Source organism: Erinaceus europaeus, chromosome 15 (assembly GCF_950295315.1).
Source record: "Erinaceus europaeus chromosome 15, mEriEur2.1, whole genome shotgun sequence".
NCBI lineage: Eukaryota > Metazoa > Chordata > Mammalia > Eulipotyphla > Erinaceidae > Erinaceus > Erinaceus europaeus.
In genome coordinates this window covers 9,849,782-9,869,289 of record NC_080176.1, presented here as the reverse complement: position 1 = coordinate 9,869,289, position 19,508 = coordinate 9,849,782, and the positions used below count along the sequence as shown (strand labels likewise).

The 19,508-nt window shown below is 51.8% G+C and overlaps 1 protein-coding gene across 2 annotated transcripts in view; it reads right to left on the bottom strand.

The window, feature by feature from the left end:
- The window catches only part of GGA2 (golgi associated, gamma adaptin ear containing, ARF binding protein 2), a 31,404-nt gene extending 14,548 nt beyond the window's left edge, over positions 1–16,856 (bottom strand). The window contains exons 1-8 of one of the 2 annotated variants that reach the window (XM_060172808.1): positions 16,706–16,856; positions 8,503–8,587; positions 7,352–7,427; positions 5,445–5,543; positions 4,037–4,160; positions 2,506–2,609; positions 667–777; positions 87–224 (exon numbers count right to left, since the gene is read on the bottom strand). In XM_060172808.1, the coding sequence (XP_060028791.1) occupies positions 87–224; positions 667–777; positions 2,506–2,609; positions 4,037–4,160; positions 5,445–5,543; positions 7,352–7,427; positions 8,503–8,587; positions 16,706–16,805 (837 nt within the window). In that variant the 5' untranslated portion in view covers positions 16,806–16,856. The remainder of the gene's footprint in view (positions 1–86; positions 225–666; positions 778–2,505; positions 2,610–4,036; positions 4,161–5,444; positions 5,544–7,351; positions 7,428–8,502; positions 8,588–16,705) is intronic. The other variant, XM_007516567.3, reaches the window with a different exon arrangement.
- Positions 16,857–19,508: the final 2,652 nt, after the last annotated feature.

The window sequence follows — 19,508 nt, the reverse complement described above, 5'->3', positions numbered from 1 at the left end:
TCACACGTGGTGAAGTGTGCGCTCTACTGGGTGCGCCCACCCCCTCTCCCCCGACTCCCACTGCCCCGGACTCCTCCTGAGTGTACCTGCAGGGACTCCTGGTCCCGGGGCGCCTGCCCAGGCTGGCCATACACGCCCAGCATCTCCTGCAGCACCTTCACGTGGTTCCGCACCTCCTCCACGGCACTCACTCTCTTTGACACCTTCTCTGACTTCTCCTGCTCCTTTGGGGAGTAAAGAGTAAGACTGGGGTGAGGGAGGGAGAAGTCCCAGGACCAGGCCTGAACCAGGGGTGGGAAGAGGGCCCCAGCGTGTGGAGAACTGGGGAAGAGGAGGGGGTGCGTCACGCCACTGAGACATGAGGGGAGAGGAGGGTTCACCCTGCAGGAGGAAATGCTCAGAGTCCAGATTTCCAGGGAAAGACTGGACACACAGGGGCCTGGGGGCCTCCATCCCTCTATAAAAGACATTCCCACACCTGTTCCTGTCACTGGACAGACAGGAAGTGGTGTCTGGCTTTGCGGTTCTGAAGAAAGCACCGGAAGTGTCTATCTCCGGCTGAGGGCTTTAGGTGGCCGCCCCTCTCCCAGCCAGCTGCTCGGCCACATCCTCGGAACCCCAGACTGGCCAGTCCCCACCCACAGGCCCTTCTAGAAACAGGCCCACCTCCTTGACCAGAGTCTTGATCAGCTCGTTTGCAGCCTGAAGATCCTCAGGGTGGTTACTCTTCAGAAGCCTTGTCAGTAACTGCGGAGAAGGAAGGAAAAGCCAGTCCCTCTGTGCCCAGGGGCCCAACGCGGTGGCATCGATGAAGAAGAATTAACACCAGTAACGGCTGACATGTCTTCTGTGACCTCTTCACCAAATACTTGCGGTGCCATGTTAACGTGGGTATTGTGGACTCTGCCCGTTCTCAAGGGAGCTGGGAAATAGAGGATTCTAGCCCCAGGGGGACATATGGCAAAGTCTGGAGACACTGTTAGTGTTCATACCTGGGGTACACCTAGCTGGCAGACGTCAGGGACACTGGAAACATCCCACAACACCCTGGGCAGGCCCCACTCCCTCCAGAAGAGAACTTTCTAAGCTCAAACACCAGCAGAGCGGAAGCTGTCCTCGGACGTGACAGTCATGGCCAGCATGTGCCCCACAACAGAGGAAATAGAGAGACAGAAAGAGAGAGAGAGAGAGAGAGAGAGAGGCAGCCCCAAGCCCAGTTGAGCCTGCAGCCTCTGGGCATCTAGACCCAAAGCAAGGATGTCTCTGACAGGAGAGGCAGAGGGCACCACAGATTTGTGACCTGAGCGTCCATGTAGCAGACCTCAAGAGTGACCCAGAATAAACAGTGACAGCCAGGTAGTAATGACCAAAAGCACCAGCACAGCCTGTGCTCCAGAGTCACCCCTGGGTCTTGGTTGGGGGGGGGGGGGGGGACTTCTCCCCGCCCCCTTATGCCTGAGGAGCAGCCACTGCAAGAGGCAATGGTAGAGGCAGATCAGACACCCTGGCCCTAAGGCCAATCTGAGCTGATTCTCTCTTCCCCACCTGTCAGGCATTAAGCCAGCTCCCCCTGCTCCACCAAGCATTCCTGATACTATGGTCTATCTACATAATCATTGTTTTGCCTGGAAGATTCCCCACCCATTCCATTCCTTTGATCTATCTTCTTTCTACCTTGAGAGCCTCCCCGCCTGCAGGGTCACATGAATCCCAGTTAAAGCCTCGCAACAGTTGCTAAGGAAGTTTGTACCTTCCCAGCCTGCTTTTGCCTTTCTCCACCCCTTTCCTAGCCATTTCCGTTTCCTGCCACTTCCGATTCTATCCTACAAAAGCTAAAAGCGGGAGTCGGGCTGTAGTGCAGCGGGTTAAGCGCAGGTGGCGCAAAGCACAAGGACCGGCATAAAGATCCCGGTTCGAACCCTGGCTCCCCACCTGCAGGGGAGTCGCTTCACAGGTGGTGAAGCAGGTCTGCAGGTGTCTGTCTTTCTCTCCCCCTCTCTGTCTTCCCCTCCTCTCTCCATTTCTCTCTGTCCTATCCAACAACGACGACAACAACAATAATAACTACAACAATAAAACAACAAGGGCAACAAAAGGGAATAAATAAATAAAATAAATATTGAAAAAAAAAGAATTTCTTAAAAAAAAAAAAAGCTAAAAGCGTCTCTCTGATAAATAAAGACATTGCATTACCACTCCACCGTGAGTTCAAGACTCTCTCTCCTGCATTGCTGAGTGAGTAGCAGCCCAGGCTGGCTCCGGCAGAGTTCTATCCGCCCCAGAGAGCATGCGCCCAGGAAGAATCAGCCCCACACTCGGCCGGCACCCACCATCCTCCACAGCTGGGCCTCACAGTAACTGACCTGCTCCGGAGAACCCGGCTCCCCACTCTCCTTCATGGCGGCTCAGGGTTCAGGGGCTATCCCAGAGGACATTTCAGGGGAGCCCCTGAAAGAAGGGGCTGAGCTCCGGGTCCGCCACCGAGGTCCGGGAGGAGTTGGTTACCTTTGACTTCTCTTCGTCGGCATCGAAGATGGAGCTCTTGGGCCAGGGCGAAGGTGGAGGCAGGATTCTGTCCATTGGCAGCTTAGGGTCTTGTTTTATGATCCCTGAAACAGGCAATTCTGAGGTGAAGGTGCTGCTCTGGGTCCCTACAGATACCAACAGGACTCTACCAGGGAGAATGTCAACAGCCAGAAGAGGACTCAGGGATGAGGTGCTGTGCCCTCCCTCAAAACACGACCAGGAACCACTGCGAGAGCAGTAACACTCAGTCAAACAACCCAGGACTGCCGGGCAGTGGGCCTTGTGCAACAAAGAGAGCTGCATGGGGGACACCTCGTGAGTGGCCAAGCAGGTCTGCAGGTGCTTCTCTTTCTCTCTGTCCCTATTTCCTTCTGCTCTCTTAATTTATTTCTGTCCTATCAAAATTTAAAAAAAAAGAAAAAAGTTTTAAGCAATTGCACCAGACTTTCATTCCTTAAAGTCCCAGATTCAATTCCTGGTCTAAACTTAAGCCAGAGCTTGAGGAGTTCTCTGGTATACCCACATCCTACTAAAATAAGTCTAAAAAAAACAATGAAATAAAATTTTATCTTTTAAAGGGTAGATAACATGGTGGTTATGCAAAAAGACTCTCATGCCTGAGGCTCCAAAGTCCAAGGTTCAATCCTACACCACCATAAGCCTTAGCTGAGAAGTGGTCTGGAAAAAAAAAAGGGAGGGGGGTCGGGTGGTAGCGCAGTGGGTTAAGCGCACATGGCACAAAGCAAGACCAGCATCAGGATCCCAGTTCAAGCCCCGGCTCCCCACCTGCAGGGGAGTAGCTTCATAGGTGGTGAAGCAGGTCTGCAGGTGTCTATCTTTCCCTCCCCCTGTCTTCCCCTCCTCTCTCCATTTCTCTGTCCTATCCAACAACAACGACATCAGTAAAAACAAGCGCAAGGACCCAGTTCGAGCCCCTGGCTCCCCACCTGTAGGGAGGTCACTTCACAAGCGGTGAAGCAGGTCTGCAGGTGTCTATCTTTCTCTCCACACCTTTGTCTTTCCCTCCTCTCTCCATTTCTCTCTGTCCTAGCCAACAATGACAGCAACAATAATAATAACAACAACGGGGAGTCGGGCTGTAGCGCAGCGGGTTAAGCGCAGGTGGCCCAAAGCACAAGGACTGGCATAAGGATCCCGGTTCGAGCCCCGGCTCCCCACTTGCAGGGGAGTCGCTTCACAGGCGGTGAAGCAGGTCTGCAGGTGTCTGTCTTTCTCTCCTCCTCTCTGTCTTCCCCTCCTCTCTCCATTTCTCTCTGTCCTATCCAACAATGACAACAATAATAACTACAACAATAAGAAACAAGGGCAACAAAAGGGAATAAATAAATAAAATAAATATCTAAAAATAATAATAATAATAACAACAACGATAACAGGGGCAATGAAAAGGGGAAAAAAAAATTTAAAAGCCCAGATTTCCTGAGAAACTTCAAAGCACAGGGAAAATACTAGAAGGAGCAGCGACTGTGAGGCGGGAATGGATTCCGACCTTGTTTCTTGAGCATCTGGTAGGCATCTCGGATCTTCATGTCTTCTGGGAACCACACGGTCCAGCTGTAGATGACTTCGATGATTCTCCCTTTAACCTTGTCTGTGCTCCAGGAGCCGAGGTACTGCAAGGGCAAGGGTGAGGGGGTGACAGTGCTGGGAGAGACCGAGAGAGCGCCCAGCCGCTTGAGCTCACACTGACCACAGCTGAGCTGCCCGTGGTGGGTGCAGGAACTGAGCCCCCACCAGACACCAAATTCACCAGCGCCCGGACCCACAGTTCCTTCTGGGTTTCAACACATCCGTCCCCAAGCTGCTCTTAATACTTATTTACTGAATAGAGATGGAGAGAATGAGAGGGGAGAGGGAGACAAAAGATGGAGCGAGAGAGAGATACCTGTAGTATTGCTTTAGTACTGGTCACCAAGACAGGGAGCAGGAAGAAAGGGGAAGAGAAGGGGGAAGCAACCAGAAGCTTGAAGTCACCCCTGCTTATCCCGTGCTATGTCCAGCAAGAAGTGTGTGCCTATTGTAGCCCAGGAGGTGGTTCAGTGAATAAGGCGTTGGACTCTCAAACATGAGGTCCTGAGTTCTATCTCCAGCAGCACATGTGCCAGAGTGATGTCTGGTTCTTTCTCTTCTCTCCCTATCTTTCTCATTAATAAATAAATAAATAAAATCTTGGGGGTCAGGCGGTTGCACAGCGGGTTAAGCACACATGGTGCGTAAGTGCAAGACCAGCATCAGGATCCCAGTTTGAGCCCCTGGCTCCCCACCTGCAGGGGGGGGTCACTCCACAGGTGGTGAAGCAGGTCTGCAGGTGTCTATCTTTCCCTCCCCCTCTGTCTTGCCCTCCCCTCTCCATTTCTTTCTGTCCTATCCAACAACAACAACATCAATAAGAACAACAATAATAACTACAACAATAAAAAAACAAGGGCAACAAAAGGGAAAATAAATAATAAAAAAATTAAAAATAAATAAAATCTTTAAAAAAAGAAGTGTGTGCCTGTAACAGAGCCATACCTTGTCCATGAGGCCCTCTTTATTTTTTTCAATTAATTATTAAATACACATAGAGAAACAGAGAAGAAATGAGGCTGAGAGAGAGAGACACCATGTGTGAAGCTCCCCCCAAGGGTGGGAGGGTGAGGTAAGGGGGCGGGGAGGGGTTGTTGTGTTGAGTATAGCAACGTGTGTGTTCAACCAGGCTCGCCAGCACCCAGCCCCTAAGGCCATTAAAGAGAAGTGGACACGTGACAGAGGCCGGGCAGGGTCAGCTGATAGCACGACACCCTTTGAGATAGACTGCTAGGGACTGTTCACCTGGACTTCACCAGAGTGACAGGGACAATGCAGGCTGGGGGCCAGGGCAGCAGTGTGAGCGGGGCTCAGCCCAGAGGACTCACCTTGGGGGACAGCACTTTGATCAGCTCATTCAGGAAGCGGTACTTGCCCACCTCGTTGTGGAACTTCTCCCCACAATAGTTCACGCATGTCTCCAGCACCTGTGCAGAGATGTACCTTGTGAGTAGGGAGTTGAGGGCTCCTCTGAGCGGATATGCATCTGGGGGGTCCACGGCTAGTACTTCCTCAGGACTACAAGGATGCTGGAGTTTTGGGAAAGACGTGACATCTTTTTTTTTTCCCTTGTTACCAAGGCTTTACAGCTCCAAGCTGCCTTTTTCCCCCCAGATAGAAAAAAAAAAGAAACAGGAGAGAGAGAGAGAGAGCAAGGGAAAGACACCACAGCACCAAAGCTTCTTCCACAGCAGCAGAAGTAGGGCTTGAACCTGGGTAGCGCAGATGGCAAAGCAGACACTCCATCCAGGAGAGATATGCCGCTGGCCCAGAAGACGCTTTTGTTTTTTGGGTTTTTTTTTGTTTCTTCTTTTTTTTCCCCTTTTGTTGCCATTGTTGTTTATCATTGTGAAGCGATTGCCCTGCGGGTAGGGAGCCGGAGGCTCGGACTGAGATCCTTATGCCAGTCCTTGCACTTCACACCATGTGCACTTAACCTGCTGCACCACTGCCCAGCTCCTTTTTTATTTTTATTTTTTTTACCTCTGAGGTTATTGCTGGGGGTTGGTGCCTGCACCATGAATCCACTGCTCCTGGAGGCTATTTTTCCCCCTTTTGTTGCCCTTGTTGTTGTAGTTATTATTATTATTATTATTATTAATGTCATTGTTGGGTAGGACAGAGAAAAACAGAGAGGAGGGTAAGACAGAGGGGGAGAGAAAGACACCTGCAGACCTGCTTCACTGCTTATGAAGTGACCCCATAGCAGGTGGGGAGGCGGGGGCTTGAACCAGGATCCTTATGCAGGTCCTTGCGCTTTGTGTCATGTGCGCTTAACCCGCTGTGCTACCGCCCCACCCCATCATTTTTGTTTTTAAAGTTAAGGAAAAAGAAAAAACGCCAGGAGCCTGGGCCATAGTGTAGCTGGTGGAGTGCACTGTTACTACACACAAGGACCGAGGAGGTTCAAGCCCTGAGCCCCCACCTGAGTAAGCGACATTTCACGAGCAGCGAGATAGTATCACAGGTATCTTTTTCTCTCCCTTTCTATCTCCCCTCCCTTCTCAATTTCTCTCTGCCCTGTCATATAAAACAGAAAGGAAGACAAAAAAGGAAAAAAAAGGTCACCAGAAGCAACAGGTTCTAAGTGTCGGCATCAAGCCCCAGCAGTAACACTGGTGGCAAAAAAAAAAAAAAGTCTGCCAGGAATAGTGGAGTCTCATGGAGGGAAAGGCCTGTGCAGCTGAGTGGCAAAATGAACCTGACAGAAAAGAAAGGACACACCCTCTGTTCTGACTGTGGGTTTGTGTTGTCCAGCTGTGTGTCCCAAGGTCGCCCTCTGGGCCAGTGACAGTGGTCAGGGCCTCACTCTCTCTGATGAAGAGCGCTGACAAGTGCAGACCCACAGGCTGCCTGTCCTGCTGTAACTCAAGTGGCCAGGTGGCCTGCACATGGCATCGTGGCCTTCAGTTCATGCCCCAGCTCCAAAAAGCTCAGAGAACACACGCAAACATCCAGATGGGGGCTTCTCTCGAGTTCCAGCAACACTGGGCAGTGCTGCCCAGCCTATGTCCTCGTCCACCGTTCACTCTTCTGCGGTACCAGTCTGGCCCTGTGGGTGCTTGGCCTGGCCAGGAAACACGGCCTCCCTTCCCCAAGCCAAAGCAGTTCTGACACTATTCCGCCCCAAGAGCCAGAGCCTGGGAAGGGCAGTGACCTCATGACCACATGCAGGAGCCGTCTCTCTGCAGCATCAGGATGGGGAGGCCCATGCCGAGAGCCAGGCCAGACTCACCAGCAAGGCGTGGAGAGCTTCTTTCTCTTGTGGAGACTGGATTTTGTGTGCCAGGAGCCAGGGTGCATATGTCGGGCTGAGGAAAGACAGACAGACTTCAACTCTGGGCAGAGAGGGCCGGCTGACTGGGCCAGCCCAGTGTGCTGGGCAAACGCAAATATCCAGGGCACACCTTCCTCCCCCCATCAGCCACCTCCCGTCCCCGCCGGGCAGTGTGAGGGCGACAGGGGCATGTGAGCAGGTGGGGAGGCGTGCAGGCCTTCTTTGTTCGTGGTCAATGCTCAGTGAGCGCTAGCTAGCGTGGAATGTCTGGGGAGGCACATGACCCATCTCAAATCACTAAACTGCAGAGAGGTGGAGATAACACATCCAGGTAACTGCCTTGATTCAAGTCCCAACCAGATGCTTCTAGAGCAGAATTCAACAAACTCTTAATCTTTTTCTGCTTTCTCTTTTTCTCTTTTCCTTTTTCTTTTCATCTTTCTTACTTTCTCTCTTTGCTTTTCTCTCTTTCTTACCAGAGCACTGTTCAGCTCTAGCTTATGATGGTGCAGGGTTACTGAACCTAGGAACTCCAGAACCTTGGGCCTGACGGTCTATTTGCATGTCTCTCCTGCCCTTTTTCTGCTTTTTCTTAAGGAAGATTACATGTAGATCATGGAGAAGACATCAACTGAGCTCTCTGGCTTCTCTACTGAATATGGAAGCTGCTGTATTCCAGCTGCAACAGTCAATGCTATCCTGAGCACTAGTGCTTTGTAACACGATCTGAAAAAGTCCTAGAGATGGGCTAGGAGGCGGCTCAGGGGAGTAAAGCCTTAGACTTGCAGGCATGAGGTCCTGAGCCGAATCCCTGGCATCAGACATGCCAGAATGATGTGCTGGTTCTCTCACTTTCCCATAAAATAACCCTTAAAAGAAAATTGGGGGGTGGGGGTAGATAGCATAACTGTTATGCAAAGAGAATGTCATGCCGGAGGTTCCAAAGTCCCAGGTTCAATCCCTCGAACCACCATAAGCCAGAGCTGAGCAGGGCTCTGGCATTTCTTAGTATTTCTCTCATTAATGATCAATAATTATTTTTAAAGTAATTAAAGGACAACAGAGAACAATCAGAAAACAGGGTGTGTGCGCACGTGCAGGTCACTTACCCATTGGGATCCGTGTTTACTTGCTCACAAAAGTTCTGGATGGCTGACCAGTCCTGCTCAGACATGCTTGGGTCTGTGGCTTTATCTGCAAAGAAAACAGAAAGAATTCAGTCACAGGAGGGGGAAGGGCTGAGATACCTGTTCCTCCCACAAACACAGCAGGATAGTGGAGACCTGCCACACTGCTAGAACATCAGGCAGGTGGACAGACTGCTGGATGACTGAAGGACTCCAGCCAACCCTGTGGACCGGGCCACATGACAGGAGGCTACTAATAAGTTCCCCCGCCATAAGGCAGGAAGACCAGCACACACCACAAGGTATTGGGGGACTCCACTTGGCCATCACACCATGTCCTCAAAAGCAACACCCCAGGAGTCGGGTGGTGGTGCAGCAGGTTAAGCGCAGGTGGCGAAAAGCGCAAGGACCAGCGTAAGGATTCTCGTTCCAGCCCCCGGCTCCCCACCTGCAGGGGAGTCGCTCTCAGGTGGTGAAGCAGGTCTGCAGGTGTCTTGTCTTTCTCTCCCCCTCTGTCTTCCCCTCCTCTTTACATTTCTCTCTGTCCTATCCAACGACGACATCAATAATAAGTACAGCAATAAAACAAAGGCAACAAAAGGAAATAAACAAGTAAATAAATATTTTTTTAAAAAAAACCACCCCTAGACCTCAGCCTCAGCTCACTGAAACCCTCTTTGCCAGCCTCTGGAAGAAGCTTCTCTGTGGGCCAGAGGCCTGCCCAGTCTGCCAAGATGAGGGCCTTGCCTGTGTCCTCAGAGTACAATTCCTCTCTGGGTTGGTTTTATTTCAATGAGAGATATACAGAGAGAAAGCCCAGAGCACTGCTCAGCTCTGGCTTAGATTGGTGCTGAGAACTGAACCTGGGACCTCACAGCCTCAGGCATGAATGTCTCATGCACAACCACAATGCTGTCTCTCCAGCCTGCAGGCCCCTTCTGCAACCTCACTCATTCCCAGGGAGCCCAGAGCCAGTCAAGTCAGGGCCTCCCCCACCTGGGCAGTCAGAGAAGGATGAAATCTGAGGACACAGAGCATCTAAAGCATCAGGTCCCAGTTGGGGTGGGAGATAACTGGGGGGTGGGGTGGGGAAAACGGGACATGGACAGACAGATGACAAAGTCTCACTAGGAGGCGAGCTTCCCAGAACTGGGGGCGGGGAAGTGGGGGGCCTGGGTACCTCGCCACAGCAGTGCTCCCAGGGTGAATACTCTCCTCACACTCCTGTGGCTGTGGCTGACGGCCCACCCCAGCCCACACCAGCCCGAGGATTTCCCCTCTCCCCACCGCCCAGACACATGGGGGAGACAGGTCCCTTCACGACAGGGGTTCTCCCAAGCTCTGTAGACAAGCAGATTGCTGGGGCCCTGTTTCTGGGGTGACACCTCCTCTGGCCTGAAGCCCATGCCCCTCCAGACCCTGGCTGCTCTTCAAGGTCAGTCTGAATTCCCATCTCCTCCCCTAGAACCCCAAGAACCACCTCCGCCTACTCTTCCTACTACTCCTCTCCCAGATTACTTCAGACCCCACAGTGCCGCAGGACTGAACTTCTCTAAATGGCAGCCACACTGTGTCATGTGAGGGTCATGCGTCTCTCCGGGTCAGTCAGAACCTCTCCCTCCCCACCCACCACCTCCAGCCCAGAGGGCCACGGAGTGCCAAGCACCTTCCCCTCTTCCTCTTTCCCTGAATCCTACCTTGGAATCTAAGCCAAATGCCTCCTTTGTAAAAACTCCCATCTTTTTATCTCCCACTCCACAGTACAGAACCTCTCCTCAAAATGCCGCACTGCACCTGTGCAAGCCCCTAGTCCCCACCTGCAGTAGGACACTTCATGAGCAGTGACGCAGGGCTGCAGATGTCTCTTTCTCTTTCCCTCTATGTCTCCTCTTTAACCTCTCAATTTCTCTTTGCCTCTATCCAGTAAGTAAATAAAATATTTTTAAAAGATTTACCTGGGAGTCAGGCGGTAGTGCAACAGGACCAGCTCAAGTATCCTGGTTCAACCCCCCCCCCCGGCTCCCCACTTGCAAGGGGGACAGTTGCTTCACAGGCGGTGAAGCAGGTCTGCAGGAGTCTATCTTTCTCTCCCCCTCTCAGTCTTCCCCTTCTCTCTCCATTTCTCTCTGTCCTATCCAACAACAACATCAATAAAAATAACTATAACAATAAAGAACAACAAAGGCAACAAAAGAAAAAATAAATAAATATAAAAAATTTAAAAAGAATAAAAATTTAAAATATATAAAACTTTTTTTAATTAAAAATTTAAAAAAAAGATTTATCTATTAAAAACAAAAATAAAAACAAAACAGAGAAATTGACCGGGCCACCAAAGTAGAAAAAGAAACAAAAATTCAGACCCAGGACCCAAGTGTTTCACAGAGAAGCCTCCAGTTCTGAGGCAAAGTAGGGCCTCCTGGGGGGACTTTCTTGCCACCACATTATCAGTTCCTGTACACAGCTCAGCACAGTGACCACCCGCGTGAATGAATGATTCATCCTGTGCTGTGCGGAAGGCGTCTGGCCAGTTGGCTGGAGATCCTGCTGACATGGGGAGGCGCTTCCAGTGCTCAGATCACTGGGTTTCCAGTGCACGACCACAGCCTGCCGTGCATTTCAGAGCTGGGAGGCCCAGGGAAGGACTGACCAGGCTGTCAGCCAAGGGGCAGCCCAGGAAAACCCTGCTCTCTTTCTTTCTTTTTTTTAAATGTTTATTTATTCCCTTTTGTTGCCCTTGTTTTATTGTTGTAGTTACTACTGTTGTTGGTATTGATGTCGTCATCATTGTTAGATAGGACAGAGAGAAATGGAGAGAGGAGGGGAAGACAGAGGGGGGAGAGAAAGACAGACACCTGAAGACCTGCTTCACCGCCTGTGAAGCGACTCCCCTGCAGGTGGGGACTCCCCCTGCAGTCCCCCCGGGGGCTCGAACTGGGATCCTTACGCCAGTCCTTGCGCTTTGCACCACGTGTGCTTAACCTGATGCACGCTACCGCCCGACCACCCCTGCTGTTTCTGAGGAGCGCTGAGCACTTGTTGGTGACCCAGACACCAGTGGGGAGAGACACTCTGCGTGCGCAGAGTGTGCGCGCGCACACACACACACACCCCATATATTCACTAATCAAAGCTTTCCATCTGCATCTGCTGCACAGTGAGAGATTAAGGAGACAGCTGAGTCCTTCAGCCTATGCAGGGACACCTGCAGGGAGGGACACTTAGAGCTCAAGCCTCAGCAGCACTCACTGCACAGGGGACCGACATAGGGACCCAGAGAGGGAAAGACTGAGCCAGGATCCAGCTAAGAGCCTGCCCTGTCCCCAGCCCCAGAGGTCCTCAGAGGTCCCCAGAGGCCCCGGGGCTGCTATCCCATTTATTGAAAGATCCACTGACCTATTTCACGAGAGGAGAAGAGCGATCAGAGATCCCGGCACATGAGCCACATGTGTGACACTGGGGACTGAACTTGGGAAGTTTCAGGGGTGCTAGTCCTGAGCTCTCCCAGCTGAGCCACCTCCCCCATCTGCTTTTCACAGCAGCAACCTGAGACACCCACTAACGGGAGGGGGTAGGAGGGATCACAGTCAAACACACACAGGGGAGGCGGCTAAGTGTGCAGTCACGTGGGGGTGAGGACAGAAATAAGCCAAGTGGGGGGGGGGGTTTCCGCACACAGCAGAAAGCACAGAAGCTGCTCCTTGTGTGGCTGAAGCCTGAGCTTCTGGTGACAGCAACCTGGGGCTCCTTGGGGGAGCTATCCCTGGGATCAGAGGTCCTGCCCCTGGCTGGTGTGAGTGAGTGAGTGAGTGGGTGTCATGCATGGCTGACTGATGATAATAATAGCTGACACTTGGGCGCCAGCCAGGCTCTATTCTCAGAGCTTCCCCATGGCTCCTCCAGGATGGGAAGTACTTTCACTGCTCTGTCCTGAAGACACAGGCAGGCGCAAGGCTTGCTGAGGCCACACCTGTGAGGATTCCCAGGCTGCTGCTCCGGGCCACTTCCTCTTCACTCCACCTCAAACGCTGCTCTCCAGCCCTTGCCAAGCCATCAGCTCAGCCCTGCTCCCTCCCCAGTGCTCCCACTGCCCCCTCCACGAAAATTCCTTTAAAGCCCAGTTCACCTGCAAGGGGATGACAGGGACAGAGGGGGACAAACACCAGCGCATCACACACACACACACACACACACACACACACACGTGGCCGAGATCCTGTCAACCCGCAACTCAGAATTTTGGGGCCCAAAGTGCCCCCAGTGCCAAGGCTCAGAAACACTTTCGATGCTCCTTGCGGGCTTCTAGATCTTTCTCTCACCAGCCACTCCTCCCCTCCATTTCAGCCCCCCAGCACAGGGAAGATATCTGCATGTGCAATCATCTTTATCTACTTCCCCAGAAAAATCAAAACAGGGTTCTCCCTCTGTGGGTGACCAAGCCCCCTCCACCCCCACTTTCATTACCTTCAAGCTCCTCTCCAGTGGTTCAATCAGCCTGTCTAAAATTGGGGAGAGGTAGCTCCCCCAAATAAACGTCAACACAAATGGGGGTTCTAAGCTCCCCTCTCCATTTAAAACTGGAAGATCCAGCAACTATGAGCCCGTGAGGGCCCCTGACCATGGGCTAAAGGGTCCCAGCCTGCGGCCAGACCAGTTCCAGGCACCCCCTCTTATCTGGTCCACTAGTGTTAGTGGCCAATTGTTCTCTCACCTGGCCTTGAACTTTTTCCAGGACTTTTTGCAATCTTTAAAAAAATTTTTTTTTATTTATTTTCCCTTTTGTTGCCCTTATTGTCTTATTGTTATAGTTATTATTGTTGTTATCGTTGTTGCATAAAACAGAGAGAAATGGAGAGAGGAGGAGAAGACAGAGAGGGGGAGAGAAAGATAGACACCCGCAGACCTGCTTCACCACCTGTGAAGCGACTCCCCTGCAGGTGGGGAGCTGGGGGCTCGAGCCAGGATCCTAACGCTGGTCCCTGTGCTTTGCGTGGCCACGTGCACTTAACCCGCTGCACTACCGCACGACTCCCTTTTTTTTTTTAACCAGAGCCCTGCTCAGCTCTGGTTTATGGTGATGCTGAGGATTGCACCTGGGAGTCTTCTGTATAACCATTATGCTATCTCCCCACCCCCCTCCTTCCCCCCCCCAATCTAATCTATTCTACTATTCCCCCAACAGCCTCCAAATCAGCTGCTTCCTGGCTTCACCACTGCAGGCCAAAAACTAACAACTGTGCATTTGCCAAATGCAAAGCTTCTTTCTCTTCCGCGCCTCCCTCTCTCCTTCTGCAACACCCCTTTCGCTAACTGCAGCTCCCACCCTCCCCACCTCCTCCTGGCCTCCCCCAGCTCCTGTTCCTCCATCTGCTTTTCCCATCTGCCCTGGGAATGCAGGCCCTGCATGCTCCGTCTCTCTTCTGCTCTTCCTGTTCACGGCTCTGCTGCCCTGAGGAGTTCACTGCCAAGGACCCCCAAGTCCATGGCCACAGAGCTACTTCCAACTACACCAGGCAGCTGCCAAGCAGGAGAGACTGAGGGGGGCCGGGAGGTGGGGAAGGCGCCCACCTGGACAGTCAGCCAGCTCTGGCTCCAAGCTGGTCCACAGCCCCAAACCTGGGCTGCACCCCAGTCTCCCTCCTACTCTCTCCTCTGGCATACCACAGCTGCTGTCTGTCATAAGATAAATGAGTAAGGGGCCGGGTGGTAGCGCAGCAGGTTAAGTGCAGGTGGTGCAAAGCGCAAGAACCGGTATAAGGATCCTGGTTAAGTGCAGGTGGTGCAAAGCGCAAGAACCGGTATAAGGATCCTGGTTCGAGCTCCCTGTTCCCCATCTGCAGGGGAGTCGCTTCACAGGCGGTGAAGCAGGTCTGCAGGTGTCTATCTTTCTCTCCCCCTCTGTCTTCCCCTCCTCTCTCCATTTCTCTTTGTCCCATCCAACAAAGACATCAATAACAACAATAATAACTACAACAATAAAACAATAAGGGCAACAAAAGGGAGTAAATATTTTTTTAAGTTTAAAAAAAATACTGAGCTAATGGGGGCCGGGCAGTACTGGCCCTGATGGACAGCACCATGGGCAAGGATCCAGGTTCAAGCCCTGCTTCCCACCTGCTGCAAAGGGGATGCTTCATGAGCAGTGAAGTAGGTCTGCAGGTGTCTCTTTCTCTCTCCTTCTCTATCTCCCCCTCCCATCTCGATTTCTCTTTGTCCTATCAAATAAAATATGTAAGGGCGGAGGAGGGGGGGAGGAAATAGAAAAAATAGCCACTGGAAGGAGTGGATTCATAGTCTCAGCACCATCCCCCAAGGATAACACTGTTTGCACACTGCATGTCTGAAGAGTCCAGGTGACCCCACACCCACCACCAAGACTCCCAACACTTCTCCCCCAAAGCCCACTGCCCCCAACTCCCTCCCTGCCAACAACCAGGGCTCTGCCCTCAGAATTCAAGGGTTTGATTGGGTTTTACTTTGTCTGTGCCTTTGTTTTGGTTTCAAAAGACTTTTTTAACTTACTTTCCCTGCTGGAATGCTGACCTCCCGAAACCCACTTGGCTCCAGGAAAATGCAGGTGGCTTCTGTTCTGTCTCTCTCTCTACCCCCCTCTTTGAGCATCTGTTCATATAACACCGGCTGACAATGTCCCATACCCGTGGTGTCATTGCTCATCCCTATGGGCCTGTCTACATCTTATCTACTTCTACATCTGTCTATGTCCCCGGCACTGTCACAACATCACTGGATGTACAAGTTCACGCCTCCTCCGGTCCCCACCCCCCAGGTGATGCTCAGTCAGGAAGATTCATTCTGTTACTTAGATCACATCAGAGCTTCTCATGGGCTGTTTCTTGCCACAGCACCACTCACGGCAGACAGAAGTAGCAAATCAAGTCAGAAGTTTCCAGTATATAAGCTTTGCCACCCTCTCAGCTGAGCTCTATTTTTTGTTGTTGTTGTTTTGTCTGTTTGCTTGTTTGACCTCGGGCTCAGACGGTGTGGGGATTGAACCTGGGACCTCACAGCCTCAGGCATGCATGCCTTTTAAGTAACTCTCTGTTATCTCCCCTGCCCTGCAGGCATACTTGATCACAGATCCAGCCTCCGGAAACCCCAACACCCCAGATTCAAATACAAGTTCCTTTGTGCAGCAACCCAGAGACTTGGAGGAGCTCCTGCAGGACAGCCCAGCTGGCTCCCAGAATGCTCCACCCTCTCCTGTCCCCCCAGCTTCTGCACATGGTGCTTCCTGTGGTTGGACTGGGGGGGGGGGAGCTCCATTGTCCACTCTCTCCACTATGACAATGTCCCGACTAAGAGACCAACTCCTGCCATCGCACTGTGAAACCCACCAATGTCCCCCCTCCTCCTCCTCCCACCAGTCTCCCTTCATTAAAGCAGGACAAGGGGACATCTGCTTGTAGGGGGGTCACAGTCTGGGTCATGCATCATCCTACCTGGCGTCCCCAGTTTCTAGCAGGGCCTAAAGGGGGGTGGGGGGTGCATTTACAGTTCTTTATCCTCTGTGCCTTGCAAGTACTCATTGCGGACACGGGGACACGAAATCATAACCCAACACCCACCCCCACTACCCTGCCACCTGCGATCCCGAGGCTTCCAAGAGACAATACACAGCAGCCCCGCCAGGATAAACAAGCACTACCACCACCATCACCACCACCGCGGGCTGGTGTGGACCCTCAAGGGCGTGTCTGGACATCTTGTAGAGCCTGAAGGCATCTCAACTCCTAGCAGGCAGAGGCTGCACCACCCCTGGGTGCTTCCCCCTGCTCCCCCCCCCACACAACCCTCACTTTAAAAGGGGGGGGTAGATAGCACAATGGTTATGCAAACAGAAGGTCATGCCTGAGGCTCCTAAGTCACAGGTTCAAACCCCCCCCCCCCGCACCTCCATAAGTCAGAGTTGGGCTCTGGTTAAAAAAAAAAAAAAAGCTATAAATAATAAATTAAAACGGGGCTGCAGCAGAAGCTGTCACGGGGCGGGGTGTCCTGCTGGGATTATCCAGTGCTGCAAGGCTGTGAGCCACAGACAGGCTGCGTGCACGCCGGGGGTGGGCGGCGGAGACCCTCCCTCCCTCCCGCACCCCCCGCAGCCTGCCCGCAGCCCCTCCACCCAGAAAGGCCCGATGCGGCTGGCAGCGGGGGCCCCCCCGCTACTCACTGAGCCACAGCTCCAGCGCCGCCCCCGGGCCCGGGGGTCCCCCGGAAGAGTCGTTCCCCGCCGCGGCCCGGGCCCCCGCCGCCACCGCCGTCGCCGCCATGGCCGAGCCCCGCTGCTGCCTGGCGCTCCCGGGACTGACGACGCGGCAGGCCGGCACGTGACCGGGGCGGGGCTTGTTGAAGCCACGCCCCTTTCCATAGTTCCCGCCCATATAAGGCGGTGGAGGGCGGGGCGCAGGGAGGCTGCGCCTCAGCCTCGTAGGGTCCCCAGCCAGGCAGGGTCTCTTTCCAAGCCAGCAACCAAGACAAAGCCAACACCCTCTCCACCCTCCCAAGCCGGCTTCCCACATCAAAAGCTGGATATTGGGTCCAGGCAGTGACATACCTGGTTGAGTGCAAGGACCTAGGTTCAAAGCCCTGCTCCCCACCTGCTGGGGAAAAGTTTCACGAGTGGTGAAGCAGGGCTGCAGGTATCTATCTCCCCGACCTCTCTCAATTTCTCTCTCTTTATCCGACAATAAATATTTTTTTAAAAAAAGGCTGGATATTCCGAGGCTGAGTGAGTGATGATGCATCTGGTAGTGCACACACACATTATCATGTGCAAGGGCCTTGGGTTCAAGCCCAAGGTCCCCACTTAACAAGGGTGGGGGAAATTAAGAGGGAGTCCGGCAACAGCGAAGCGGGTTGAGCGCAAGTGGCACAAAGCACAGGGACCTGCATCAGGATAAAACAGAGGTTTTATCCTATGGTTTTTGTCAATGTTTCCTTTTTATAAATAAAAATTAAAAAACAAAACAAAGGACAATCCTCATGATTTCTGTAAATGTGAATTATTATTATTATTGGACAGAGACAGAGAAATTGAGAGGGAGGAGGAAGATGGAGGAAGAGAGACAGAGAGAGAGAGACACCTGCAACCCTGCTTCACCACTCCTGAAGCTTTCCCCTTGCAGATGGGGGCAAATGTGAATTTCTGTTAGCGTTAATGTTAATTTCAGGGACCAGGAGATAAGACAGCAGACTAGCAAGCCTGAGGCCCCAGCTTCAGCCCTTGGCACCACCATATGCCAGAGCAGGTCTGTGCTCTGTTCTTTCTCATGAAAATAAGCAGGTAAATCTTTAGTAAAATAAAATGTGGATTTCAGGTGGCCAGGCAGTATCGCACACATTACCATGTTCAAAGACCTGGGTTCAAGGCCCCGTTTCCCACATGCAGGGGAGAAATTTAATGAGCGAGGAAGCAGGTCTGTGGGTGTCTATCTCCCCTTCCCCTCAATTTCTCCGTTTTATCAAAAATAGCTAAGGGAGTCAAGTGGTAGCACAGCAGGTTAAGAGCAGGTGGTGCAAAGCTCAAGGACCAGCGTGAGTGAGGATCCTGGTTTGAGCCCCAGCTCCCCACCTACAGAGGAGTCGCTTCGCAGGCGGTGAAGTAGGTCTGCAGGTGTCCATCTTTCTCTCCCCCTCTCTGTCTTCCCCTCCTCTCTCCATTTCTCTCTGTCCTATGCAACAATGACGACATCAATAACAATAATAAAAAAATCAAGGGCAACAAAAGGGAAAACAAATATAAAAAAATAGCTAAGTACATAAATATAAAAAATCACTTAAAATGTGAATTTTAGGTAAACAAGAAGCAATTCTTTTCAGATGCTTATTCACAAGCGTCTTCCCCACCACCAGCTCTGAAAATAGCACACTCAGTTTATCTCTGCTTTCCTGGGTCTCCCCTCACCCAGTACATTAAGGACATTGTCAATGTACTGAATGTTTACTAGGTTGTCTCATTAAAGAATAATTTCTGTAAGTCAGGCGGTAGTGCAGCAGGTTAAGCGCACATGGCACGAAGCGCAAAGACTGACATAAGGGTCCTGGTTCGAGCCCCTGGCTCCCCACCTGCAGGGGAGTTGCCTCACAGGTGGTGAGGCAGATCTGCAGGTGTCTATCTTTCTCTCCCCCTGTCTTCCCTCCTCTCTCCATTTCTGTCTGTCCTTTCCTGCAGCAATGACATCCACAGAAACAATAGTAACCACAACAATGATGAAAAAAGAACAAGGGCAATAAAAGAAGAAAAAAATAGCCTCTAGGAGCAGTGGATTGAGCCCAGCAATAACCCTGGAGGAAAAAAAGAAAAAGAAAAAAAGAATAGTTTCCCCCAGGGAAGAGGGTAGATAGCATAATGGTTACCCGCCTCTTATGCCTGAGGCTCCGAAGTCCCAGGTTCAGTGCCCCCTGCACTACCATAAACCAGAGCTGAGCAGTGCTCTGGTAACAAAAAATAAATAAATAACAATTTCTCCTGTGACCAGGGAGATATTACAGCAGGGGTAATGAAGCACTTACATGCCAGAGATCCCAGAGGCTCAGGTTTAATCCCTGGCACCACTATCTATTAGAACCCGCAGTACTCTGATGTCCCTAAAAAAAAAAAAAAAAGAAAAAAAGCTTCCTTGTAAGTCATGATTCTCCGGGTGGTGCACCTGGTTAAGCCCACACACTACAAGGTGCAAGGACCTGGGTTCAAGCCTCTGGTCCCCGCCAGCAGGGGGAAAGCTTCATGAGTAGTGAAGCAGGGCTGCAGGTGTCTATCTTTTCCCCTCTATTTCCTTCTCCTCTGTCTCAATTTCTGTCTCCATCCAATAATAAATATATATATATATTTTTTATTTTATTTAGAAAGATAGGAGAGAGAAAGAACCAGACGTTACTCTGGTACATGTGCTGCCAGGAATTGAACTCAGGACCACCTCATGCTTGAGAGCCCAGTGCTTTATCCACTGCACCACCTCCTGAGCCACAATAAA